General features: G+C 37.8%; 3 protein-coding genes and 1 long non-coding RNA gene across 9 annotated transcripts; 3 read left to right on the forward strand and 1 right to left on the reverse strand.

Moving 5' to 3' along the window:
- Positions 1 to 45: 45 nt before the first annotated feature.
- hoxa3a (homeobox A3a) lies at positions 46 to 27,975 on the forward strand. Of its 5 annotated transcripts, XM_058754538.1 has the most exons (6): positions 46 to 617; positions 2,191 to 2,369; positions 8,221 to 8,331; positions 21,850 to 21,907; positions 25,031 to 25,589; positions 26,449 to 27,975. In XM_058754538.1, exons 5-6 carry the CDS (start codon positions 25,148 to 25,150, stop codon positions 27,240 to 27,242), a joined length of 1,236 nt encoding a protein of 411 aa, XP_058610521.1. In that variant the 5' UTR covers positions 46 to 617; positions 2,191 to 2,369; positions 8,221 to 8,331; positions 21,850 to 21,907; positions 25,031 to 25,147; the 3' UTR covers positions 27,243 to 27,975. The 5 variants fall into 5 exon arrangements, with proteins under 5 accessions (XP_058610521.1, XP_058610525.1, XP_058610524.1 ...); XM_058754542.1 differs by lacking the exon at positions 46 to 617 and having other exon boundaries at positions 1,296 to 2,369; positions 26,452 to 27,975; XM_058754539.1 differs by lacking the exons at positions 46 to 617; positions 2,191 to 2,369; positions 8,221 to 8,331 and adding an exon at positions 19,588 to 20,086.
- hoxa5a (homeobox A5a) lies at positions 2,402 to 7,527 on the forward strand. Its single transcript, XM_058754547.1, has 2 exons — positions 2,402 to 6,011; positions 6,514 to 7,527. The coding sequence occupies exons 1-2, from the start codon at positions 5,465 to 5,467 to the stop codon at positions 6,762 to 6,764; spliced, it is 798 nt and encodes a 265-aa protein (XP_058610530.1). The 5' UTR covers positions 2,402 to 5,464; the 3' UTR covers positions 6,765 to 7,527.
- LOC131526311 (uncharacterized) lies at positions 9,026 to 25,023 on the reverse strand. 2 transcript variants are annotated; one of them, XR_009267422.1, is made up of 2 exons: positions 24,281 to 25,023; positions 9,026 to 9,283 (listed from the first exon to the last, which is right to left on the reverse strand). It is a non-coding gene; the product is annotated as an uncharacterized LOC131526311 (long non-coding RNA). The 2 variants fall into 2 exon arrangements; XR_009267423.1 differs by lacking the exon at positions 24,281 to 25,023 and adding an exon at positions 17,224 to 17,332.
- Positions 12,996 to 16,046, forward strand: hoxa4a (homeobox A4a). Its single transcript, XM_058754549.1, has 2 exons — positions 12,996 to 14,325; positions 14,801 to 16,046. The coding sequence occupies exons 1-2, from the start codon at positions 13,914 to 13,916 to the stop codon at positions 15,124 to 15,126; spliced, it is 738 nt and encodes a 245-aa protein (XP_058610532.1). The 5' UTR covers positions 12,996 to 13,913; the 3' UTR covers positions 15,127 to 16,046.

Consider the following 27,975-nt stretch of genomic DNA (forward strand, 5'->3'; position numbering starts at 1 on the left):
TTTGACTTGTGCGATTCTCAAAATCAGTCAAAAACAAATCGATTTGGGGGGTGGGGGGCTATAGTATATTTTGAGATAGGCCTACTAATTTTCATAATAATCGTGATCATTAGCGGTCCATGGACTATTTCAAAAGATTAACTACTGTTCTTACAAACTGATGAAAAAGCAAAAGCAATACTTATTGGATGTCTAGTGAGTGATCATGTGACTTCATGGCCCAATGCCAGAGAAGTGGGATTTAATATGAACTCCGGCTATAATGGGATTGTATATCACCCTAGCTCGTAAAAACGGCACCGATGATTCCTGCTCAACAACTCAGCAGTATGAAAAAGTATATGATTTAGAATTAAACTGGAATGTCTTCCAGTCATATGCAGCGAGCACTCACTCCTCTTCAGCACTGGCCAAAAAATGTTGCTTTGCGTAATGTGTCGTCTATAGGCTACTACAGGAGGAAATGACTGTTTCTAAAATATTGCTTACACATGACGCGGTCAAGCTGCGGATCATCGGGGATTTAGAAAGGACTTGGACATCTCCCGCCCCAAATTCATATAGCAAGCATGAACGGACAAAACCTCCCGAATGAGTATCTTCAAATGGGAATTAAGGTATGACTTTCACGTTTATTTGAAACAGCTTGTTGTGTATCTAGTGTCTACAGAGACGTGTCCTACAACTACATCCATTAAACCACTGATGCAGCTGTTCATGCATGTGAAGTCGTAAACGTTTTAATGTCTCGGCTCTGTAGAAATAAATTAATTACTCGGTGTGTCTTAATTTAGAGGATATCCTATGCGTATCTGGTTGCATAATTGATTTCTCTCGTCGTGTCCGCTCCCAAGATTTATAACCTATCCTGTTAAAAAAAAAAAACCCACCACGGATTCTGTTTCTTGTAACTGCTGACCAAGATCTACTAGCTCACAGTCATATAAACTTTCATAATGTAATATAATAAATTCATTAATACAAAACTAAGAATTTTAACTAAAAAAAAAAAGAGAAAAAAAAAAGAAAGAATTGAATTTAACTAGTCATGATGAGCGGTAGCGTCGCCCTAATTAGGCTAATAAAACATCACAGCATGTCTCTCCTAGAAGCAATCGTGTAGTTTATAAAAAAAAGGCATAAATACCTTTAGACTTAGGCTACGTTTATATTTCGATCATTAGGCTAGAAGTCAGTATTGACAAGTTGACAAGCCAACATCACATCAATGGTAGGCCTGCTGTAAACTGGAGCCTATATGTCACAAAGCCATATAGACTCAGGAGGGGACAACAAATGTGAAAACTCTTATGTATATTTGTGCGTAGACTATTTAGATGTTATAATGTAAACACGTAGTCACATAATTCAAATGGCAATATTGTCTTTATTGCTTCATTAACATCAGTACGAAGTTTCTAAATTCTGGGAACATATATAAACTTAACACCCACAGTGGTAATGTGGGCACAAAGAACATCGGTCGTATAATGACAGCTTTATATCTAAATAATACAAAATCTTTTTCTCTTGTAATCGTATATATCTTAGTTGACTTAGACTGTAAGTGAAGGCTATACATTTTAAAGTAAACCATAGTGTGTAAATACTGTGTTCCGTTTCTCCGATACAAATATTTAAATAGGTTTTTTCAAGGCGAGTATAAATTGTCCTCCACAATATTTGGAGACTTTTATTATTAGGCTGTTATTATTAACTATATTTAAGCAATAGGCTATTTATTTAAATCGGTGTTATCGGTTAAATTATTAGCAGTATGATAACAATTCAACAACTGATGTTAAAAATGTTTAGTTATTTCACTGTAATTCGGATAAATCTATAGTTACTTTTTCAGTGAGCTCCTCCTATTTGTAAAATGGCGCCTGGCTGCAAACATTGCTTTACCAGCCCCCACCTCTGTCCTCTTCCCTAGAGAAGCTATAAATCTGTTGTTGTTTATGAAAATTTACTACTTTGCCGTACAACTTTATGAGCTGCCGCTAGCTCCTATTGGCTACCATTTGGTCACGTGTTTTAAGGCCACATGAACGTTAACTTTTTATGTGTATGCATCTCTACCCAAAATAGAGCTGCATTCTTCTCCTGACCTTGCTTTGTCTAGCCTTCTTTTACCTCCGCCTTTCCAAAATTTCGTCGGTTGTTAATTTATTGTCTTTTAATTTTAAGGTAACGTTAATATTCTACATTCGCTACCATCGAATTGGGCATTGCATTGGCTGACAGTAAAGAGAGAGCAGCTCATCCTGTTCTTTGAGATGATAAAGAAGCTTTCCGAAGAGCTGTGAAGTATTTTTCGTCACTGATCGCTGTTTCTTGCCTTCGTCGACCAACAGACACACTGAATGGTAAGGAATCAGTTTGTTATGAATGGGCTACTGTCGAACATCTCTCATGTAATGGAGCCTAATACTGCACACTTTCTTTCTTTCTTTTTTTATTAAAAAAGAGGTTTGTTTGTTTGTTCTGGATGGAGAGGTCGTCGTCATGTTTGTTGATGCTGCTGTCTTTCTTGTTGTTTAATATCCACAAGGCTATGCCTAGCCTACTGTTGTGCCTTAAGACAAGAGTAGCCTATAAACCTTTCAAATATTGGTCATGTCTTGATAAAAGCCATTTAATTAAAGAAGGCTGATTAATAATTTTTTTTTTTTTTTTTTGCTTTAGCAAAACAGTAGGCTATTTGTATTTGAAAAAGTAGGCTATACCTCTGTGAGAAGGTTGTGCAATACAGTATGTCGATATGGCCTAACAGTTTGTTGAATTTGATGCTATTATCCTAACTATTCAGTGCATCACACTTGAGTTAAGGCAAGAGCTGTGGTGTGGTCCGTGTTTCAGAAAAGTTTGTTTCGAGCAATAATAATAGGTCTATTGCCTAATAATAATTGGCCTATTTGTAATTAGGGTGTAGGTTATGTTTTAGCTTATCTAGATAGCCTAATTGAAACGCTGCTACAAATAATCTTTTCCCTCAAAGCTTCATATATTAGAACTTGAAAATCATCGTACGAGTGCGAAAAGTGCACGATAAAGAGACAGACTATGCAGTCACCTGCAGGGCAACTGCAAAATTACACCTAAACTTATTACAGACTATATAGGCTATATACGTACAATATGCGGTAGTTTTTACAATGTGAGTTTAAATTTATTAAAATCAAAATTTTAAAATTTCATTTAACTTTTTAAAGTGTAGATTTCTTCTAGAACGCTCTTAAGATCTAACGTCTATCGTTATCAGGGAAAGAGGTCCTATAGGATGTTTAATTATAGTTATAGTTATAGTTAATTATAGCCTAAATAAAATCTATAAATACAAAAGAGGACAATGTAACAGCTTGGCATAATTATGTAGATCTTCTGTGAAGGACGAGGTAAATGGTGGTACATCAAAACCACCACTAGGTGGTGACCTACCACTTTGCTGCATAAGCAGGTTTAAGTTCGTTTGTTCAAGCTATCCTATCAATGTAACAGATGCTGGAATGTGAAGTGAAGTGGAAAGGAATCATTCCAGATAGATCCTACAGATTCCAGATAGATCCTACAGATTCCAGATCCTTTTTTAGTTTTCATAGCAATGACATTATACAGAAAATGGTCTTGTCAGGTTGTTTAAAACATCTACAGTAGGCTACCAGAATGTGTAGGGCTCTTGGTTTTGCCACAATGTCACAACTTGCATGCTGAATTTCTGAAAATGTGAAGTGTTTAATTTTTCCGTTATAATTTTTGTGTTCGATGTATACATTGTTTGTGTAGACTGTTTCACTCGTTCTGAATATAGTTTTGATATAACATATAAGAAATTGATATAATGTTTTTGCACCTTATTTCATAGGTAAACTATAGCTGCATCTCTGTTAGAGAGGCAGAAGGCAGAATGAAAGGATCGCTGTATTTTAAATCCGCAGTTCAGTTGAAGACAAAACTATTTCTGGTTTCTAGATAATGGGCTTTTCTGTAACAAATCACGCTGTCAGGCTCTCCAGCTATCTTTGTGAGTTTGTGCATTTTACGATGAGCGCGGTCAGTCAAGTAGATTGTTCGACATCGGAGCTGTCGGGTCTTAAGGTGCTGAACTAAGGCCGAAATAGTTAATATCTCCAGGATTCTAGAAGTGAATTCAATTTTAGCACAGTGTCATTTATTCAGACTATATATTCATTAATGTATTTGCAATATTTCTTGTTATATTGGTACTATTTTATGAATATATAGCCTACTTCAACTACAATTAGGCTAGCTGTTTGTTAGCTTATCAAAGTATAGGCCTAAATAAAGTTTTAGTATCACAAATCGTTGTAAATCTGAATTTTAACAATGCATTTTATAGCACAGTGTGCTCGTTAATTTAGGTTCTCGTTAATGAATGAACGTTTCTACATATTGCATAGGTTACAATGTCTGTTACAAAAAGCGTTTACATTCAAATGTGTTTGACCAAGGACCAGCTACTTTGTTACCGCTTAGCTCTTTTCATAATCATAAGATGCTGATGTTTTTTGCTGCTTGTACCTCAGTTGGTCATGGGAATCGGGCAAAACGCAGTGAACTGTGTGAAATATATAACCTTTCTATATTGTTTTAGTATTCAGAGACATTTTTCTTTTATGCTCTTAAAAACAGTAATTGACAACTAAACGAACTTACCAATACGTTCGAAAAGATAGGCCGAGTCTGTTGTACAGCGTCTCCTGAATTGCTTCTTTTTGAAGACATAAATATTTAGAATTGATCTAACTAAATCATAATTAACTAAAACAAATTCCCTGTTTTTGTACCAAATATGGAATTATGAAATTGAGGAATTATGAGGCGTATTTTGAGTGGACATGCAATACTCGAGAATCTTTTTGACGATTATTTCAAACCTATAGTTGTGTGTGTTTTTGAATCTACTAAATCCACTAGACATTCTGGTGCGCGTGTTTTGTGTGCAGGTCACGGCGCATTGTTTCAGCAGATACAATTTTTCTACCGCAGAGTCGTTACCCTCTGAATGACCCCATTGCGTGCTCGCCTCGAGTCTGATGGTTTAGGTAGTCCCGCCTCTAACCAGAGGATGGCGCGCCGCTACAATCTTGCATAGCACACACCAGCTAGTTCGGTGAAACTCTTGTTGCGCGCTCCCGTGTTCAAACAATTCCACCCTGATTTCCTGCTTACGCGTGAGTTTACCGCTGGAGGTCACAGAATAGGATTTACGACTGGTCAACAAAAACACGTGACTCTAAGCCGTACCCCATATTTGGGAGTCTACGTAAGGGAGCATTAAGTCTGTGTCTCACTCATTTCCATAATTCATCATAAATTGTGCAAGGGTGCAATAGAAGCTCAAAACCATCAAGAGACACAAATCAAACACACACGGCAGAATTGTTCTCTCCATAAAGGTAGTTGTAGTAACTAAAAATAATTATAAGATAATTGTCAACCAATGAGCTCTTATTTTGTGAACTCATTTTGCGGTCGCTATCCAAATGGCGCGGACTATCCCTTACATAACTATGGAGATCACAGCTCTAGTGGCCAATGCAGAGATTCTACGGGCATGCATTCGGGCAGGTATGCTTTTGGCTACAATGGAATGGATCTCAGCACCGGGCGCTCTACCACCGGACACTTTCTCTCATCTGGTGAGCGAACTCAAAGCTACACAGACAGTCCAACTGCGACGCCTGTCCGGTACAATCAACCGGTTACCGCGAGCAGCGCTGAGCCTTCCTCTGACTCTCTCCCGTGCTCATCCTTAGCCAACTCTCCTGTCAACGAACAGTCACACCGCGCTCTGAAAACCTCACTACCGAGCACCGCTGGCTCTACGACCAACAGCGTCGGGACGGTTCTCAGTCGCGAGGACGTCTCTAAAGCGTCCAGCACTATGGAGGAAGAAAAGCCACCGGGAAGTGCGCAGACAGCTGCACAGAATGCATCCGAGGCACCGCAGATTTATCCATGGATGCGAAAACTTCATATAAGTCATGGTAAACTGCAAACATTGAGTTCTGCTTTTCTTTCTGTTTGTGTTCTGAGTGTTGTAGTTTGGGTGTGAATGACCTCCTGTCAAATTTTACACAAAATCAGCTGGGGACGTTTAATGCAAATACAGTTAGTTTACTTTGGTTTTGGACTGTTACATCGAAATATGTCTCAGCCAGCATGCTGTCCTATTTTACAGACTCCATGTCTCCAAAAAAAAATTAAAATGAATTTTCTTTTATAAAAATAAAAGGACCTAATTCTATTATTAATTGTCTTGTCGATTATCCAGTTATGAATTGTCCGTGCTATTAAATTCATTAAATAAAACTGACTTCATTTGAGGAAATTACCCGAATTAAATTTGATGCTTTCTGTCCCTGAGAATGTCACGCATGCTTTGAGGTTGATGCATATCCTTTCAGTTATGTGTCGTGCATTACATAATATGTATTATAGTACATTAAAATTCTAAAAATGTCAATGTCACACTTTTGTGTGTAACAGACAGTTTGGCCGGACCGGAGGGGAAAAGGCCCAGGACAGCCTACACTCGCTACCAGACACTTGAGCTTGAGAAGGAGTTCCACTTCAACCGGTACCTGACACGTCGCCGACGAATTGAGATTGCACACACGCTCTGTCTCTCAGAGAGACAAATCAAAATATGGTTTCAAAACCGGAGAATGAAATGGAAAAAGGACAACAAGTTGAAGAGTATGAATATGACGGCTGCAGGAAGCGGATACCGGCCGTGAAACTGTGTATATATTGTATATGTGCATATATAAATTAAATCTGTTAGTGTTTGAATAGGTGTGTGTGCGCGGGTGCGCGTCTGATTCCTTATTCCAAGTGTGTGTTCGACAAGGGGATGAAGACTTTGCCCATTTTACAAAAGAACTTTCCACTGGTCTTGAGAGAGTGAACGCCCTGCGTTGCGTCCTTGGTTAGAAAAAAAAAAAAAAATGAAACAAACACTTCCTCTCTGTGTTTTCATGTAATGTTGCGTATGTGGAAAGATCTATGCATTGTCTTAGAAAAGCCACATGAAGGTGTAAATTAATATAACACGTATTGACGAAAAATGTTTCTAAAAAAGTTTCTGAAAGGTGCATTAGGTAAACCAACCTGTAAAAGTATTACTAAATGCTTACTAAATTAAGCATAACTTAAAATGTTTTTGTTGTTGGTTTTTATGTCTCTTGCTTTGTAAATATGAATTGTTGTATTTTATGTATTTATTTCAATTCGATATCAAATATCGATTGTATTTTTTTTGTTGTGAAGCTGAAGTAGAAGACCTGTTTTTTTTTTTCGTGTTGTAGGCTACTGTCATCTTTGTGTGTTGATAAAATCGTTACATTCAGACTTGTCCGCATATTTGTCATGCCCTCATTTTTCTACTTGAGTATGTTTGAGTGTTGTACGTTTTGAAATCTTGGGGGAAACGCTAATTATTTATTTTCCTTCTCGTGAAATTTGAATGCCAACTGGAAGTGCAGAAAACAGTGTTGTCAAATGCAGTGTTCATAACAATAAAGTTTTTACTTTAAAAAGATATCGGTGATTTGTCAGGTGTTTTCTTCTTTTTTTTCTTTTTTTTTTTTTTGGTGTGTAAGTGACAGACGTCAGAGTCAAATGCATCACATAATTGTTTGATTATTTATGTGAGGGTGAGTACATAAAACTTCAAAATACCGTAGGCTATTCCACTTTGGGAAACTTGGATAAAATGTTATCCAAGTCATTGTTTAGAGTCTAGATAGTTTAGAACAATTTCCTCATTTCTGTAAAAGTTTGTTTGAGTGGTTCAACAGGTATGAGACGCACTATAATCACTACTTTACTCACCCGATGTGGAAAGGGCACTTATGGTTCCCTTGCCAACTTCTCAACATGAGTGTGCGTCCACGCCCAGTGTCTCGCACTCTTCTCTTCTTTGGAAATCTGGACAGGGTTTTGAGCGGCAAACTTTACTAGACCCTTTACCATTCTGGATCCGTGACATTGGCGGGTAAGATAAATAATGAGGTTTGGTCCACGAATTAGATCGTAAAATTCACCCGGAGTGAGACGGCAGATAGGCTCACTGGCCATAAAACAGTCACGTGGTGGCAATTAAAGTCAGTTTTATGGTTTTGGGGAGTCGACACTATATCGCATATAAAGTTTAATCGCACTGACGTGGAGCTTCGTTCTCTTTCTCCGCAGACCGTAGAGGTGTTCCTTGACTGCATCCACAACTGCTTCTGACAAACCAGATTGCTATGGACTGGAAACACGTCGACCGGATTCACTCGGGTGGACGAGGGTCAGCTCTTGGTAAGTTCGAGCTTGTTTGTTTCGGGTTTTCGCTGCTGTTGAGAGACAAAATTTTCTTTAGGCCCTCAGTGAAACAATGAGCAGAACATAAACGCATTCAAGTTCCAACTGCGTTAATTGGGGCTTATACTGTGAAGACCTGCTTGTCCGGCAGATGGGTGGTAGGGGGCATTGCTCTCTGACTGTAATTGCTTCCTTCCTATACTGTAACGTTCTCTGCCCTTTGTATCCATGCATTAAATAATGATTTTTAAAAGTGTTTTTGATGATTTTTGTCAGTTTTCCTAGTATCAACTACACCCTTCACAGGACTTTTTGGTAGACGTTGATGCATAAATCCCCCAAATCAAGAATTACCTAAAGTTTTGAGAGAGAGGACAGGAAGACCTTATCTATCTATTTATCTATCTATCTATCTAATTACATATGCAAAAATGTGTTCCCTCTGTTAAAATTATTTTATACCCTCAATATATAGCTAGGCTATAATATTTCGGCACATTTTGACCAACTGGCTATTTTGTGACTGGAAATCTGATAAAACTCAGTAATTATTAATAATAATCATCTTCAAGCGCCACTACTGCTCAGCAACACTTAGTTATCACAACCAACATCGCTGTTTTATGTTATCTTTAAGGCACACAAAACGTAGTGTCAGGAAAAATAAAAACGTTAATGCAGAACACAAAGATGTTTTTGCTTGCCTGCTTTATTTGAGGAAATGCGCATATAACATCCGCATACTTAAAGTTAAGTGTGAGAGCGAGTGGGAGATAGACAGAATTCGATAGACAATGAAGGAGAGAGAGGGACTGAAGAAAAATGTCTTCGCTCCTGGTTCACCGTGAGGTCAGCGGCGGCAGGAAGATGAATGTGCACACGCCGTAAACCACCAGCAGAGCTCGCTTTTGGCCAAGTTCAGTGTCACCCGCATTGGCGCCCCTTCTCCCTATAAGGATAGAAAAGACAGAAAGAAAAAGAATAATAACTCCCGCATACACCTTTAATTGCAGGGACTCTCGGTAGAATAGAAATGGTTTACAAATCTGGGTGCAGCCTGGATATCAGCAGAACGAAATTGATGGCTACAGCAGGCCAAGCTGTCTGGAGATATAAAGGTTGTTTGATAACATATTAATAGTTTTGGCCTAATATTAGTGATCATGATAAATGGAAGTTATAAAAGATGTATGGGGAAAACAATAGCTTAGAAAAGAATGAAAGAGTTAGAAAAAGGGAGAAAGAAAGTTGATGAGCTCGAAGGCTTGTTTGTGTCCATCTGTTTATTTGTGCTTGTTTGTCTGAGAGTGAGAGTGAGATTGTGAAGGTAGGGGGAGGGCCGGGGTCAAAAGTTTACAGCAGAACAAGTAGCTGTCATCTGTTCTTGTAGAGCGCAGTGCCACTTTTATAATGGCACAAAAGATGGAATAGCTGTGAATCCCGTGAGTTCTGGTCTAACCTCGCGATGAACTCTGCAAGCTGGGTGACCCTGGGTTAGCATCCCCAAGAGACTACCTCCTCCGCCTGTGCCAGAGATTGAGTATTCAGGTTTTATTAAGGGGTTTGATTGGTGAATTCCCTTTGAATAAATCCCATTTGATGACCATAAGTTCGACAGGACATTTGCATTTAGGATTGATAATATTTCCGCAATGAACATTTCTTTGTTTGCATATTTCTGAAGAGTAGTTTTTTCATGTTGTAGCATCTTGAAAACTAAACATTCGTCATTTTAACAGAAGAAAATAAAAGACAACAGAAAAGAAAAGAACAATAAAAAGAGAATATGCTGTTAGCATTATTTACGGTAAATTAGGACTAAACGATGCCGAGACGGTATTGAGACGGTTTGTAGTAAAATTATTTGAAATCGTCTCACAAATAATTTTATGTAATAGCCTACTCATCACTTTTAGACAAATATCGTTTTAGACAAGCGAAGAATCATCGAATATATCATATTTATATATTATTAAATTCTCTATATTTTATTTATTTGTTTATTTATTTATTTATTATTTTATTTATTTATTTTTGCGAAAACAGGCCTCAAATTGTTTAAATTATAAATATTAAAATTTACGTATTTTTATTGGATATCCTAACGGTTTATTTCTGTTTAATATTCATTTTAATTTTTTTAAAGAATGCATAGGCCTACATTTTGTGAAAATATCTGACCTTTTCCGGAAAAAAAAAATAATAATAATAATAATTCTGCAATACAGAAAATTTAAATACCAAATGGCATTATAAATAAATCTGAATATCACACATTTGTGTCGACAAAATTTGTTCAATGTAAGTAATTTCGAATAATTTTTTGTCCAATGTTGTATATTCGTTTAATTCACGGGTTTACAGAAAACGGATGACTTAATATGGCCATATTGCTTTTCATAAGAGACCGGAGATGTTATACTGGGAAACACAACGGCTGTAGGCCATCTCTGTAATCATAAGATTTTGATTCAAAAGTCCAATTACAGAAATGCTTGCGATTTGAAATTATTTTGATTTTATATGTTGCTTTCAGCCAAAAGCAGTTCAAATCAACAGTAATCTGGATCCTCAAATTAAAGTGAAATATCATTGTATTTTGTAAAAGCAGTTGGGCCAGTTTAACACAATAAGACTACACTAGGTTAAATTAAACTTAAGCCAGTTATGTAGTAAAAGCAGGTTTTCATAACAAGGGTATTCCAAAAAAAAAAAAAAAAAAGGTCGGTGGTGCAGGTTGCCCCGTATGTTTTAAGTTGTGTAATCAGATTGATTTTATACAATCTGCTGGCGAAATGTAGCCTGTTACCTTTTACATTTTTCGTGTTGCATTTAACAGTTGGTTTAATGTTTAAGGCTCTTTATAGCAATAATTGCCAGTTTCTCATTTTCATTTTCTCTCATTCAAATGACTTTCAATACCCTGAGTAATATACGTGGAATAAAAATGTGACAGCTAGCACCGGTCTCCCCTATTTGTTTCATCGATGTAATATCGATGAAGAAGACTTTTAGATGCGAGTTTTAAATATGTATAATCATAGTTTTCTTTCATCTGATCCTGTGATTAATTGTTAGTTTTACTTGTCTTAAATATGTAAATATTGCTGCGTGTTTAATTTTAGCCCTCCAGTTTTGTACTCAAAGGAGAGAGATATACCTAATGAATAACAGACGACATGGTATCATTTTTATGGGCCTCAGAAAACTAAAGCCTTGGCTTGTTTTTAACCCGTACGGTTAAAAGACTTTTCGTTAGCATTTTTAATTTATCAATAAGTTAAATCCAATAATTAAACAACATGTGGTGGTACTAGTAGTAATAAATATGTTGTTATAATAAAGTAGAAAATAAAATGAGTAATGAATTTGTCATACCTTATACCTTTATATTCATATATACATGCATACATACACACAATATATATATATATATATATATATATATATAGACACACACACACACACACACACACACACACACACACACATATATATATATATATATATATATATATATATATGTGTATATATATGTATATATATATATATATATATATATATATATATATATATATGCCGCGTTCCGACCTCCAGAAGGACCCTGTTCCCTGAGGGGATAAACGAAGTCCAAGGCCGGGGTAAACGCAAGGTCACTGCGTCTAACAAATATGAAAATGTCACCTTTTCAGAGGGCACGCCTTGTTGTTTAACAAAGACTGTCAATGAACAAGATTAATAAGAGGCGAAATGGACATCGAGTCACTGAGAGGTCAAACTGAAGTTATCTCTGTGTAGCTATTAAAGAAAGGTAGCCAGAGCGGTTCTGAAGCTGTGGAACCGCATGAGGCTCACATAGTTAATACTAACTTGAAGCTCGCGTGGATACAGGAGTTTTTAGTTCAGGGTGGCTGTTGATTCACTGTGACATGGAAATGTTAAGGATAAAGAAACATTACATGGGAACTACCTGTCGCGCAAAGGATGTGTCATTATTTTGGTTTATCTGGGCCTGGCATATAAGCTTCAGGGTCAGGGATAATATTTTGCTCACGAATTTACACAAGGTAGGCCGTCTGAGTTATATTTTAGTGTTCATATAAACACTGCTATTTAACAAGTCTAAAAGGAATATGGTAACTTTATGGAATTGAGTCTGTCTGTGTTGTGCATTTCCCAGAAAACGAGAAATGTTTGAAAAAAGTGTATTGGCTTGACATTTTTTTTTAAGATGGATGTTTCATAGAGATATTTCAACATCATAAACATGACATTGCGATCTTTATTATAATGGATCTAAATCATTTAACCAATATCAATACGGATATAATTGAATAAACAGTGCTGTATTGCAGTAAACTAAAAAAAAGCCAACTGTAATAAACAATAAGTGGTTGCCTGCATACTACATATGATAGTTCAATACGTCCTGAATACAAATTCTGAGTTAGTTTTGGTCTAGTCTTGTTAGAGTATAAGACGAAATACAATGGATCTAAGCCACTGTGCAATACATGAAAGGTGACAAGATGTCCAGTTCAGTTTAAGTGGACAGTTAAAAAATATAAAACGTAAAAGCCAACATATTTCATTATGGAGCTTCTATGAGACAATAAGGAAAGCCATGTTTCTTTATTTAGACACTTAGACATTACATTTTATGTATTTTTTGCTTTTGCTGAAGACATGTGAGGTTTTTCTTATTAATTCAGTAATAATAATAATTCAAAAGATAAAAATCGAAAGATGCAAATGTGTGCAACTAAAAGGCTCATGTAGCATCCTCTCGTTGTTCTTGACTACACACGCTTGGGTCACTTTAATGTCGAGCAAATCGTCTAACTAATGGTCTTTCGTAATATTTCTTTGACGATGCCAGTGGTGGAACCCCCAAAGCTAAATCTGTTCATTGTGTTTGTAACATTTGTTACAAAAGACGTGTGAAATTATTGGTTGATGCGGTTGCTGGCTTGAAAGTAGTCTTTGTGCTATTCATTAACAGGTGCATACTTAGTCACTGAGTATACTGATATAGTTTCTTTTGTTAAAGTGGTCGTGGGCCTTCTTGAAGGTTCTTTTGGGGTACCTATAGAAATGTTAAAGTCCCTGAAGGGTACAAAACTGCAGGTCGTGGTTCACAAACAAACGAGATATTTTGTACATTTATCATGAGAAAGGGCATTAACACTAGAAGGGGATGCTTTCGTGATAAATTACGTTCTCTGTTGTACTCAATTGTTTTTCACTGTATAATGCATTTTAACATACATCTTGTACATACAGTCAGCTGTTTCGTTTTCTATGCGATGCATATGGTAACTATATCGAATTAATTTCTGATATATTTTGATTCGATAACAAAAACAGACGCATTGACCGCTCGAACACATTTTTTGCTGTGCTGATGCCTGGCCTGCTATTGGTGCTTGTTTACACGATGCCCACAGGAGGCGCTGATTGGTCGCATTTCTCACGTGACCGACCAACTTTGTACATTTGACAGAGGAGTAGGTGGGTTTTGGAGAGATCAGAAAAACGACAGCACGATAAAAATTAGAATTGTTGCACTTTTCAAATTAATGATCATGAGTTCCTACTTGATCAATTCAAATTACATCGAACCTTCTTTCCCACCCTGCGAGGAATATCAGCAGAATGGATACATGCCCGTGTCCTCTGATTATTATGAGCGGCCGAAAGACGCGGGCTTCCCCCATCACGAGGAGGCATCATACCCGCGATCAAACTACCAAGAGCCGAGCTATGATTACGGTAATGTGTCAACCAACGGCCTCAACGATTTCACCGACCGTCATCCCGCGCAACCTCAATCCGTTCCGCAGAATCATGGACCCCGCCTCACCACAGAGAGCTGTGCTGGTTCAACTACGAACAAGGATTGTAGCCTCGTGTCAGAGGCTCTCCCAGGCGCACAGAAGGGTAAAGAGCCGGTGGTGTATCCCTGGATGAAAAAAGTCCATGTTAATACCGGTAAGTAATGTGCACGGGCAATAAAAGCTCTAGGAGCCCTGTGGAGGGCGTTCGTCGTAAGGCATGTGGGGAACATACCCTGTTGTAATTGCTCATTTAGAGGATTTACTGCCATCGAGATGAAGTCCCGGTGATTACGAGTTCTCGCAAATTTTATTTCCCTCGATGTTCCACCCTGTCCATTTGCGTTTGTTTCGTATGACTCAAAAGAAAGTTTATCGTTTACCAAGTTATCACCAAACAGGCCTTTTAATTCAGTTATTTTCCATTTTGCAGTGCTACCAAACTAGTTACATCAATAGGCTACTGCGTGTGAATGGAGTGCTATCTTCGAAGAACGAGGCATATCCATTGTTTCATACTCTACTCATTTAGTACTCTTCAAAATGTTTAGTAAGTGTACTAATTATCCGACATCTCACCAATACCTGAGAATGTCAATAACACCTGCTTGGTTATGTGTTTGTGTGTTTAGTGACCGCCAGCTACTCTGGAGGAGTGCCCAAGAGGTCTCGCACCGCCTACACGCGCCAGCAGGCTCTTGAGCTTGAGAAAGAGTTCCACTTTAACCGATATCTGACTCGACGTCGACGAGTGGAGATAGCGCACACTATGTGTCTTTCTGAGCGTCAGGTGAAAATCTGGTTTCAGAACCGCCGTATGAAATGGAAGAAAGACCACAAGCTGCCTAATACAAAGATCCGCTCCTCGAGCTCTGCGCCCTCCAACCATCACGTGAAAACGGACGCCACTCAGCAGCAGCAAACACTGCTTCCTACGCCTTGTTCCTCGAACCTATAGTGCTAGAAGCAAATCGGCACAAACGGAACTGAACAAGAAAGAAGAACACATAGCAGTATTAGGATCGGAACTTCACAGGGTTACTTTTTATTCAGTGTCCGATGAGGCAACTTAACCTCGCCTTCCCAACCTCTTCCTCCGCTCTAATTTGAGCTGGAAATCACATCCTTCCTGTAAAAATAGTTTCTCTCTCTCTCTCTTAAAGGAACAATAGTAGAATGTACTTTAACTTGGACAATGGATCGTTACGTTTTCTGTCTTTAACCGAGACATACCGAGTCTTGTTTGTGAAGATCTGCGCTAGTTACGCGTGTACAAATTGACATTTTAACTTGAAGGCACAAGTATAGGAACAATCTTCCTGGAGTAGTTATCTTATTTGTCTTAGTCCCATATTTTAGAGTATTGTTAAGTGTATTTACGTCATCAAAGCTGTGAATATTCGTGTATTTGGTTATTTGTATATTGGTGAATGATGTCAAGTTGTTTTAGTAAGCCTGTATGCAAGTAATTGTAGGCTTCCCGTGAAAATAATAAAAATGACTTTATTGTGTATTATCTATTTAGTTTAATCCACAGGACTAATGTAGGCTGTGTAATTTAGCTGTTTACTGAATCATGTTACTGTTTTATTCCAACGTAGGCTATATTGATAGCTAATAACAAAAACTTTAAACAGTCGCTATTAGACTAAAAGCTTGCCTCCGAAATTTGTATTATGTAAATTGCCAGTGCTATTTGGGCCAACGGTTTAGGTTTGCTTGTTTGATTTTTCAAGGTATTATAACATAGCCTATAAAAACGGTTCACTTCACAAACCAAGTTATATTGCCCTCAGTCTTGTGACGTTTAGTTTTTATTTATTCCATTAAAATAATTAAAGCGCGCATAGCGGTTATATATTACTGTTCCTTTAAGCTGATTTTAAGATACAGCGTTACAAAATACCTGATAGTTCGCTGAAATATTGCATATTTAACTTAAATACTGCAGACTTTATTTCTAAATATCCAAACTGTTGTAGACTATTGTGACAAAATCACATACACTGATATTAAACACTTTGAGTCATTCTTGAAATTATAATAATTTCAGTACAAACAGACCTCGTTTGCGCCACCCAGTCTCTTTGTTTTCTCAGGACAATCTATAGACTACTTAGTTGAATTTACGTCCATTGTAAATGTAATCTAAGCTGTAGCTATTTCTCTTGTGCAGTAGCCTACCTTTCCAAAATCAAAATATAGGCTATTTAAATAACAAATAGGCTACCATTAACTCTTTCCCCAATAGAAGTATATTGAAATAAATTAGAGACGGACAGTAGGCTACTTAGTAGTGTAAACTACTGTTGGGGTCAAGCAGAGGACAGAAACGAGCTATCCAATCATCAAACTGAAGCACTGTGTACGACCCCTTAACCTCTGACCTCGCCATATTCAACACCCTCCAGACCATGGTCTATTTATTTCTCGAACGCATGGGGCAGTAGTGGAACTTGAATAAGGCCTGTATTTTAAAATTTATAGGGAGACCAAAGCCGTACTCTATATTTATGCATAACTTACTTTATAAGACTAATCTGACATAAAATATCAATTTAATGTTCAAAACGACTAAATTATTTGCACTTCAACAAATCTTTTCAAAACACATCTAAATTATTTATAATAGAGAACATAATCTGTGCAATTGATTATTTAAACAGGTAGAGGAAATCAATGGTCGATAACAATATGGATGCCAATTTAGCAATCTAAAGTACACTAATATTTTTGCGTGCATTTAGACTAACTTTCACCAAGAATAGCAGTTACTGCTCAGAGACAACAATGGCATTGTATCTTAAAGATTATCTGGTCTGTTTACGACTTTGTGGAATTTGAAATCAGTTTTGTTGACCGTTTTTTAAATAATTAGATTTCGAGAGAAAAAAACTTAAACTGCAGCCACTAAGATAGTCACAGTCATCATTGATTCAGATTTTGACAGACATGAAATTTAAACTTCCATCATGACACCAGCAACTCACCTCTCAATCCACCATGCTTAAATTTTAATTAACTGGCTCACATGACCATATTAAATAATAGATACCTCTTGGTTAGAAATAGACACAGGAGGTTCGGTCGGATTTTTCATTTTGCAGTTGACCGTCGACTTAGCGAGACCTCTCAGAACCGACCAGCTGCTCCTCTTCCGGTCAGTCTTCAAAAAGAGGGTTTGGAGTAAGTAATCTAAGCTTTTTATAATCTAAAATTTTGGATGTTAGATATAGAAAACTATATAACACATGTTCAAAGTACACGTTATAGGCTATACAGATGTTGTTTGTATTGATGTGAACCCGTTTTCTCATTACCGTTATCAAACAATTTAATTTTGTTGGAATTTTCTCTGAATAATTCAGTTTTTTTAAGTGTCAAATGTCGGTTTATATACAAACGTTAAATAGTGAATTACTAGCCTACTTTTAGATGTATGAACTGTGGTTATGTAGGCTACTTTTCGACTCTTGAAAATCTCAATTATAAGGCAACTGTAAATAACAACAACAAGAAGTTTAGGCTAGTAGTAATGATAACACTAATAATAATAATAATAATAACAATAATGCGTTCTAGATGTTCATAAGCTACAAAATCTCTTTACTATGTAGGCTATGTCAGACACCTGTTTCTATCATTGTCAAAACACAGGCTACAAAAAAAAGATAAGATTTTTAACCTCTTTTTTTATTTCATTCACATTCAACAAACGTTATCCGAACTCATGTGCAGAACTATTAAACAGTCAAAGATCATTGCCGTTCCACTGGCATCATCGTCAAACTTCGTTGAGCTGTACATCATTATTAATTTTGATGATGATCACGGTAAATCCAAGGAAAATAATTATCTTCGTCTGCGTGTTGTAGTAATCTTAGCTTGCTTCAAGAGCTCCAAATGTCAGCATTGGGAACAGATTTGTTCTGCCCCTGGCGAAACTCTTCGAACCATTTAGAGTGAAAACACAACCCTGTCTGTTGGCTTCTTGAAAAGCAGCAGACCACTTTGTTAAGAAATAAAAACGAAATGGTTGAAATACGTTTATGCTGGTCTGCAGTCACTAATGTAATGACAATTAATTAAATAAAAAAAATAAGTGATGTTATCAAAATTACATAAAAAGACGGGGATTATTTGCACCCGTTATGCACTGTCCTGGTCCCGAATACGGTGTAAAAGCGTTCTTAATGAACTTTGTGCTCGGGTCAGTGGGAAGTTTAGGAGGCATGCTGAAATGTATGAGAAGCAAACAGACAGACCCCAGGGACCCTAGGTTCGCGTTACGTCTCGCAACACCCCAGGGCTGTTTCTAGTTATAGCAGGCAGGTGAATACTAACAAAAAGGTCTAAACAACACAAGGGGGTTTTGAAACATGTTTACTCTTTTAAATATTTGACTTTCATAAGTTACACTTGATAAAGCACACAGCACATCACAGTCAGAATGAAGATGTATAATGCGTCGCTTTGGCACTGTTCACTCAAAAAACGGGCAACGCTGGCCTCTGTCCAAGAGTTCTTTGAGTGAGTATGGAAATACAATAATAACATAGTTCAGCTCATGTTAAAATCTGAGAAATGTTTGTACTCCTTCAAATTGTGGCTTTGGAGAGAACAAAGCGTTGGTGTAAGGGGGAGAAGCGGTCCTGCCTGGCTGAGGTGATTAATTATCTACACGGCTTCACCACGTCTGTTGGATGAGCTTTCAGCCTAAACACACTGCTGCCGGAAAACAAGCACCAAATGGTGGTAAAGAGAAGGCCCCTTTCGGGTCGGGTCTTCTTTCTTTTGTTTGTTGAGGTAGACTTGATAGATCACTGCTCTATAAAGATGTCAGAACTGTAGCTTCAGCTCCTGTGACTCTTGTAACTAAAGGTTATGATGTCTAAAATAGTACCTTCTACACATACACTGTTACATATGCACATTCGTCATTTTCAGTATTGCAGTGTTGACACGAGCAAATTTTAAGGTCAAAAAGATCATATGCTTGGTAGGTCCGCTGATAACAAGAACTTCCATTGAGTCTTGTTTGACTGATACACCGTAATCACCGAGAGAGGGCCACCTTGCACACACGAGTTCTTTAAAGGTATTCAGTAACAGTGATATATTAGATTTTAATATATATAGTTGGTAGCAAGTATTTGGATGGTATATTTCTAAGAGATAATGCTAGATGGGGGAAAAATAAAGAAAATTCAGATTCAATTTTTTTTTTTTATTAATATCATTTTAATAAATCAGAACGCCAGGTATTGTTCTATTGCGAATGCATTTGTTTCCTATAACACTGGCACACAAGAAGACTATTAGTGTTAAGAGGTCGAAATACTTGTGGCATGCTTTTGTATATGTGGGGGACACCCCATATACCCCAAAACATCATATTTCCCCACATACAACATTCTACTAATCTGTGATGTGCTTTATTTTATTTATTTTTTTTGGTTAAAAAAGGCTAAAAAATAAGAATGAAATTTTAAATTGCGACGAAGTATTTCGAACACACTACTACCATCTTTTCCATCATTGTGATCCTCCTCAAAGGGGACTAACAGCAGTCTCTATTAATGATTCACAGTTCAAAAAAGGTTTCCTTTTTAATAGACACTTGGTCACGTGAGTGGGGCGCATAATATGGTTGCGATATTATGATGAAGGGGGTGGATGGCATGCGAACCCCGGTCTGCTGCTGTGCTGATAGCGCTAGCCTACTTCACTAAAGTGGGGTTGGGTCATTGTGGACTTGCTGAAAAGCCGGAGAGATAGGGATTGAAAAAATTAAAAAGAACGAAAGAGCCTGGTACGTTTTACGGATGATGTTATACAGCTGTCATGAACGGATATGTTTTTCTACACAGAAAAAGACAGAAAGCCCTGCACACCATGAGGATGGATTTTATTTTGAGGTATTTCCGCTGATTGTTCACTACTATAGTGAGTTTTTCGGCTCAAAGAGAAGGTCAGTTACCGTAGAATGGCGGATGAACACAAGAGAGAGTCGAATTTAAGATCACTAAAATAAACTTAACTTCGTCAGTCAACTTTTATTCTTCACTTAACAGCACTGAAACAACCATTAAACACGTAAATAAAAAATGAATTGTTACATCCATTTACATAAATGCTACATTGCTTTAAGCAACACTTTGCAAATCTAATATTGTTTTACAAAATTACAGAAATTTAGACAGAATTTTTATATAGGTGTTTTCTGTGATAAGTCATAAATCAGCAAAGATCCGCGAAACCCGAGGAACAAATGCTGTTTTTTTTAACAAGACCTAGTCTGTATTAAATAAAATTTAATGTAAAATAAATGTAAATAAAACTAAGAAATACAATTAAAATGTCTTTTAAACAAAATAATTGTACAGGGTAATACAGAGCAATTTATTGACTTCATAGAGTAAATTTCATCTACTTTCTAAAAACATTTCAAACTTTTCAAAAATTTGTCTACAGCCCAAAAACATTTTCTCACACGAAAATATGACTCAGATCTTTTTTTTTTTTTTTTTGTCGGAGTAGAATTAAACTATTTATGTTTATTCAAACATTTTCATTTTTTTGAACTGTGTGAATGATTAATGATAATGTCTTTCTATTGCACGTAGTCTCAAATCTGTAACACTTGTGTGTGGCTGTAAACCCTCTAGGTTGTAGACGGTGTGTAAACTGGGTTTTCCCAGAAAGAATAAATCACAAGACAGCGAATAAAACTCAACAGAGCAGTGGCGGCCCGTTTGTTGCGGAGGCTCGCATGGGAAACGAGGATATAATATAAGGAGTATCATCCAGAAGCACGCTGCCGCACGAGGTCACGACGCTCCAGTCTTGATTTATGGGCTGGGGGACTTAGGGCGGCCGCTGCTTGAGAGCTAATGACTATTCGATCTAAATTCTCTAGAAAGGAAACAAAATGGAGGAGAACTCGATACATTTGCCCGAGTGTTTTATTCCTTATGATATTCCTGTTGATAAATTCCTATTTTCACACATGCGCCAATATTTTGTATCTTTAACTGTAAAAATACATCCGTTAATTTGATTTATTTGTGCTGTTATCATTGGGGTTCCACCTATTAATTATTATATGCATTTAGATCTATTAGTAGTGTAATTAATTGCATTAGCGAAGCAAAGAGTCGTATAAGTAAAGGATTTGAATACTGATATTTCTCTAAAGCCAGGGTTGAGTATTAAAGATGTCGAGCTTTCGTCTATTGTTTATGTTAATATTCGTTTGTTCAAAGCTTAAGGATAAATTATACCAAGGTCGTTTTCAGTAGGCTTAATACATTTTTTTTATTGATGTCAGTTTATCACTGTGCTGGTGTTAGATACAAGTTAGAGTTCAAATAAGTAACCATTTGTAATGAGTGCAATGGATTTACAATGAAAATGGTGTAACCCATTTGTAATAAAAACAAAAGGAAAATTCAAAGTATTTGATGTGATAACTTGAACTTAAATACACATTTAAAATAAAAAAAGACATAAATAAGTGACAAACATACAGAAGTGTGTTTGTTTATTTTTATTTAGAGTTTGTTTAGAGTTCACTTATTGAATTGTTCAGTTAACAGACATTGACATTAATTACTGTCTACTGTCTACATTTCTCCTGGCTGTTGAGACAAAAAATTATAATACTTATTTCTTGCCGTAGATCTCCAAATAAATGACTGTGCCCCATCACTAAGCCGAGAGACTGTGTCTTGCTTAAGGTGAGCTTTCTATTACATTACACAACTGCCATGTCTTGCTATATATATTATTTACTATCATTTCATTTACGCAAAGGCTTACACATGCTATCTGCACGCATACACACACTTAGGCTATATGAAAACTGAAGACCCATAATTTCTTCCTTTCCACGTTTCTGGGGTGCAATTTGTCATTATGTGTCTGTTGGATCAACGCTCAGGAGCTAACGTGAGAAATGTCTTGTAACGGTTTTAGGCGGTTTAATGCAGATTAATTGCAGGTTAATGCATACTGTACTACAAGACACACCTAATATAAGAAGTTAAATCGTAGAAACCTCAGCTCTATATATGCTATTTGGAATGTTTTTAAAAAATGCCGAACATTTAATCTACTTTTCACCTAGTTTCCGCGAAATGAAATCTCTTAGTCATCGTTTTAATGAAAGAAAAAAGGAAACAATTGCGTAAATGTCCAAAATGCTGAAATTGTCAAAAAATCGCATACGCAAGGATTTTTAAAATCCCACTCACCAACCCACGCCGCCCGCTCTTTTCTCTTTAGTTTTGGTAATCTGTAATCCAGTGGGCAGCGCGAGAACAAGAATCTGCCTCAGTGTTTACTGCCGTGCTGCGTAAGGACATAAATCTTCTAGTTTGACCGAGAAAATACACAAGCTGATGCTGTTAATTCATTCGTATGCAGAAGAGTTTGATTCATAACCTCTTGTCCTCAGCTCGCGGCTCCCTTTTTTCTTCCTGCTACTTTGGAGGTCCGGGAGTTTTATAATCTTTTTCTGTGTAGCGAAGAACCATCCTTTACTTTATTGCCGATAGTCTTTAGCTCAGGCTTTATGACCAATTATTTTTTAAATGGATGGAGTTTATTAAAATGTTGCACCAGGCCTATATTATTATTATTATTGTAGTAGTAGTAGTAGTAGTATAGACCTGCTGTGTTGTTGTTTTTTTTTATTGCTGCTGCTGCGATTAATAATCTCCTTAAACGAGCTGTAATTAATTTAGGCCTAAGTAATTCAGTCCTTTCAGGCCAATAGTATCTTTATTTCAGTTTTGAGTTGTTTAGTAACAATCAAGCTTATATTTGTTTAACACAAAACTTCTAATATATAATCTAGCTCTTTGCGTAATTTTAAAGTTATAGATTTTATAAAGTTGTATGTATGTATATTGTCCTGACAGTGTTCACAGGAGAGTGGAACTGCTTTCTGTGCTTGAGAAGGCGCTTCATTTGCATAATTTTTCTTGTCTACGGTGACGCTCTGTTTCGAGGGAGTTCACTGGGGTGTGCATGAGTATGTGTTAACGTACTAGTTTGTGCACGTTAGTGGTACACGAAAGACTCACTAGAGCGCAGCCCATGGTGGCATTTAGTATAGGTCCGAGAACACAGGCATTCATTTAGTAGTATGTAATATGTGGCTATGTGTGAAGGTGCTTAATCTCTACAACCAAGGCGCAGGAGACAACTTTCGTTATTACTGATCTACGTCAAAAAAGAAAAAGACAGAAGGAAGGAATTTAAGTCCTTGAGCGCGACCGAGTCTCTGCTTTACTGCAGATACGTCCCATGACTCCTGCAAGTGCAGCTCTGGCTTTGTTGTCTTCCCGATTTAGCTTTACCCTGGACCGCTGTTTGATCGATTTCTGCCGCTGAATGAGAGAAGCTCGCGCCGTGCTGCGCGCTGCTCGTCAGAGAGGAAGGTAAGCGGGACAGAGGCAGAGTTCTCGCATGGCTGTTAAATGGCGAGTTTGTGATTTATGACCGCGCGACTGAAATCTCGGTTCAGGGAGAGTTCATACTCGCACATACACACACTCACTCACAGTCAAGCCAGATTCCTCCCGTGCAGCAGCTGGGTCTCCTGCTTTGTGGCTTCAGTGTCTTTTCTTTTAGCTTTCCATGTATATGATAGTGCCAGAGAGTGAGTTAGTGGAAGTCAAGCATGGATGGGTCGTCTAGAAATTGAAGAGGCCTCTTAGTTTAGTTTTATGCAATTATGTGGTCTCAGTATGCTATTTGGGCCTGAATTTAGCACAGTTATATCTGTATTTGTTATAAATCATTTTTAAATGATTGTTTTTATTATTGAGCAAATTAGTACTTAATCGGTATGTTACTATTATTATTATTATTATTATCGCTGTTATTCCTGAAATAAACTGCTTTCCATATATTTTATTGTGCGCTCCAAGTAAAGCATGATTCTTTTTTTTCTTTTTTTTTTGTGATCCTGTCTTCGTTTTGTTTTTAAATATATAAAAGCATGTGGACTGGTGGGATATATTTAACAGGGTATTTATTGTTGTTATATCAATAATATAAAATATCACTTAAGAGTGGAAAATTGTACTAGGCAAATATAATACCTTTCAGTGGTTATTCCGCGCTCTGCGCCAGTCCGGGGCCGTGGCAATATCGCTTTCCCAGCTTGGTGACCCTGCATGCATCCACTGGTGCCAGTTACCATCATCCATTATTTTGGGTTGGCGAGGAAGAAATCATGGCGTGGTTTGGAGACGCGCGTCTGCCCGGTTTTTCAGGTTTCCTGCTACTACAACTTTCGAACCCAAACAATACACGCAGGGACTTGTATTTATGTAGACTAAAATGTCATGAACACCTTATCACATTAAGAACTAAAATCAGACTCATAACGGCCTTTGTTTAGAATAGAAAATATGTATATTTAACATTAAAATTAATAGACGGCATTAGAAGAAGCTGTTCTGACAATGAAAATGAAAGTCGCATAAATTCACGACAACGATCGTTGCTTGTTTATAGCCCTAATGCTTTAATTCAGTTCACACTGTCTATTTACAACAACGCAATGCTCTGTTATTTATATTGGTTTTGTGTGTTTATTTGTCTATTGTTTTTTAAACGTGTTAACATATAGATTATTTTTAAGATAGCTATAGCTTATTTTGATTGTGTGTTTAAGTTAAATACTTTAAGCGGCCATCATGTTCTCAGTTATGTTGTCTATTGTTGCAATTGGCCATAAGGTAAGTGGTGACCGGCTCTCCCAGTCTCGCCACAGTGTCAACTGAGCTTTGAAAAGTAAGATGGATAGGCCTTATTTCACCCGCTCACGGTATCTTCTCTCACCGTAGGTTCACCCGTAGAGCCCATTGGCGAAGAGGTGTCACGTGACTACGTCGAGCCAATGTTCTTCTACGAAGGTGTCAGGACCTTGTCAGAAAGTGAAATAAACATTGGGAAACGGCGAGATGCAAAAAGCGACCTATTGCGACGGCTCGGCAATTTACAGTGGCTTCCCCTATCAAAGCGCAAACGGTTTAGGTTATGATGCCAATCAGCAGCAATATCTCCAGGCCCTTCATGTGGAAAGTGAGTACCATCGACCGGCCTGCTCCCTGCAGTCCCCTGGTGGCTCTGCAGCTCCGCACAAACCCAGTCAAATCTCCGAGGGCTGCCAACGGAGTAACGGGACACAAGCCCCAGTACCAGACATCCCCGACAACAAGCAGCCCCCTACTGCCCATTCCGGACCATCTTCCCCCAGTTCCCTGAACCAAATTCCGAGCAGTGATACCACCACCAAGAACCCAGGGCAAGCATCTCCAACGCCAGGCACAAGAAAGCAAATTTTTCCGTGGATGAAGGAATCCCGTCAGAACACAAAGCAGAAATCCTGTAGCACCATTTCAGGTGATCACATCAACCACATTGTAAAACCTTAAATTAAATAGCCTAAATATACACGTTTATAAAATAAGATATAAATGAATATGAGCTATAACGCGTCTAATCTTATAGCTAGCCTATGGAGTTAGTATTCACATGGAATTATTTTTATTTATTCGTTAACATGATTTGTGCAGTGTGTTGTTGCTTTGGTAAAAAAAGAGAGTCTGCTAAAAACATAAATGCCATAAAATATATAAACAGGCATCTATATATGCTGCATGGAATTTGTAATTTAGCCTGTATTGCCTTTCCATTGCTATTTAATGATTATTTATGATACATTGGACTACATGTAAACCACACTTTTGGAGGTAATCAGACAGGTTTGATGTTTAAATTCCGAGTAAGGCTGTGCACCGATGACACCCCCAACAAATACCCCTGTCTATTTGCTTCACAGTTACATAGTTTCATTCATATTCAGCTGTTTTATTTGGTAATTATTTGGTAGTGCTGTTGTGGAAAAACAGTACAGTTGGCTCCTGATTGCATCCTCCGTCTGCCCCACTTCCGGAACAGACTATGCCAATACCTATTTTTGTATAACCTAATGAGAAGAAATAAGCTATTATGTTTTTGATACAGTAATAATATGCTTGCTTTAACAGGAATAGCATGATATTATTACCATATAATCCTTAAAATGATGTAGAACTGTATCTTTCATGGCACAATACATGGTGCTGTACCAGTAGGGTTTTCTGAGTGATTCAGTCTTTTAAACAACAGTAAAAGTTATGCACGATGAATATTGTACAGTGAGGTTCATACTGGGACATGCGCAATAACGCTTTTCGTTTACTTTTTTGTCCTTGTACAGTAGAGAGCTGCGCTGGAGACAAGAGTCCCCCCGGTTCGGCCGCCTCCAAGCGAGCTCGTACTGCATACACGTCTGCTCAACTAGTAGAGCTGGAGAAAGAATTCCACTTCAACCGTTACCTCTGCCGCCCGCGACGAGTGGAAATGGCAAATCTGCTCAATTTGACGGAAAGGCAGATTAAAATATGGTTTCAGAATCGCAGGATGAAGTACAAAAAGGACCAGAAGGGGCTAGGAATGATGCCCTCTCCTGGAGCACAGTCTCCTCACAGTCCCGTTGCCCTGTCATCTGGTGGCGGAGGAGGGGGTGGGAGTGCATATTTAAGTTCAATGCATTCTCTGGTTAACAGCGTGCCCTACGACTCACCCTCTCCAGCATCGTACAACAAACCCCAGCCTAATGCGTACAGCCTTCCTACGTCATATCCACCTCCTCTGAATAACTGCCCGCCTCCTCAGAAGCGGTATCCGGGGACTGGCACAGCCACACCGGAATACGACACGCATCATCTTCAAGGCAACAACAATTACGGGACGCAAGTGCAGGGTAGCCCGGTTTATGTAAGTGGTGGTGGAGGCTACTCGGATTCTTTGGTGGGGATGGGGGCCTCGGTATTTGGCCTGACACATCTACCGCATCCACCTCAAGGCAATATAGACTACAATGGCGCTATCACCATGGGAAACAGCCATCAGCAAGGAACGTGCGAACCAAACCCATGCACATTCACTGACCTTACATCGCACTATTCTCAGGGAAGAATTCAGGAAGCGCCCAAACTGACGCATCTATAGTGCTGACACAATGTATGTCTGTCCCGGCACACGGCACACATTTGCGCTCCCTGTCTAACTGCGTTTTCCGCCACCTACAGCTGCGTATGTTTGGTTCATATTGGTTTCCTGACGTAGCCTCGCGTGAAACGACCTTGTTGTTGGTTTTACTTAATACATAGAAAAGGAAATTAAAGTTCCTCAAAGCTCAAATGTTATGGCATCATGGGAATATGTAGGCCTGTATTGTTTTGATGAAATCTGAAACAGGGTATGAGAACACATATTAGAACAGTTTTTTATGTGAATTTTAAGTCTTCAAAATTCTCCTCAGTCCACCATTTATTTTCTGTTTTGCATTTTGCACTTGAGGAAGGATGCATATGAACACGATTTTTTTATTCAACAGTCTTATACAACGTGAGCTCGTGTCTTTTGGGTCTTTCAAATGTATTTATTTGTTTCCATGGACAGTAGATTGTGTTACTTAGCCCAAATCCTCCAGATAATGGAAAGGAATCCAGATCATGCGATTCTCCCAGTCATGTCAGTGCTGAAACAAGTGCTAACAGGCAAAACTGTTGTATCAAAGGTCAATGTGTTCGAATATTAATCGATGTGTGCGAATGTTAATCATGTGTTGCTTAAACAGTCGAAAGAGACAACGATCAGAAGCTTTTTATTAGTTTGAACAGTTTTGATGTCATACATTCCATGCTGCTCCACTTCTGAAGAAATAAAAGACGCTAATTGA

The sequence above is a fragment of the Onychostoma macrolepis genome, chromosome 19 (assembly GCF_012432095.1).
Source record: "Onychostoma macrolepis isolate SWU-2019 chromosome 19, ASM1243209v1, whole genome shotgun sequence".
In the NCBI taxonomy this organism is placed as follows: domain Eukaryota; kingdom Metazoa; phylum Chordata; class Actinopteri; order Cypriniformes; family Cyprinidae; genus Onychostoma; species Onychostoma macrolepis.

What these genes read in the sequence shown, in the direction of transcription:
- hoxa5a (XM_058754547.1), top strand. Translation starts at nt 5,465, where the DNA reads ATGAGCTCTTATTTTGTGAACTCATTTTGCGGTCGCTATCCAAATGGC. An exon ending in AAAACTTCATATAAGTCATG is followed by an intron (nt 6,012 to 6,513) that starts GTAAACTGCAAA and finishes TGTGTGTAACAG; the next exon opens with ACAGTTTGGCCGGACCGGAG.
- hoxa4a (XM_058754549.1), top strand. Translation starts at nt 13,914, where the DNA reads ATGATCATGAGTTCCTACTTGATCAATTCAAATTACATCGAACCTTCT. An exon ending in AAAAGTCCATGTTAATACCG is followed by an intron (nt 14,326 to 14,800) that starts GTAAGTAATGTG and finishes TTGTGTGTTTAG; the next exon opens with TGACCGCCAGCTACTCTGGA.
- hoxa3a (XM_058754538.1), top strand. Translation starts at nt 25,148, where the DNA reads ATGCAAAAAGCGACCTATTGCGACGGCTCGGCAATTTACAGTGGCTTC. An exon ending in ATCCTGTAGCACCATTTCAG is followed by an intron (nt 25,590 to 26,448) that starts GTGATCACATCA and finishes GTCCTTGTACAG; the next exon opens with TAGAGAGCTGCGCTGGAGAC.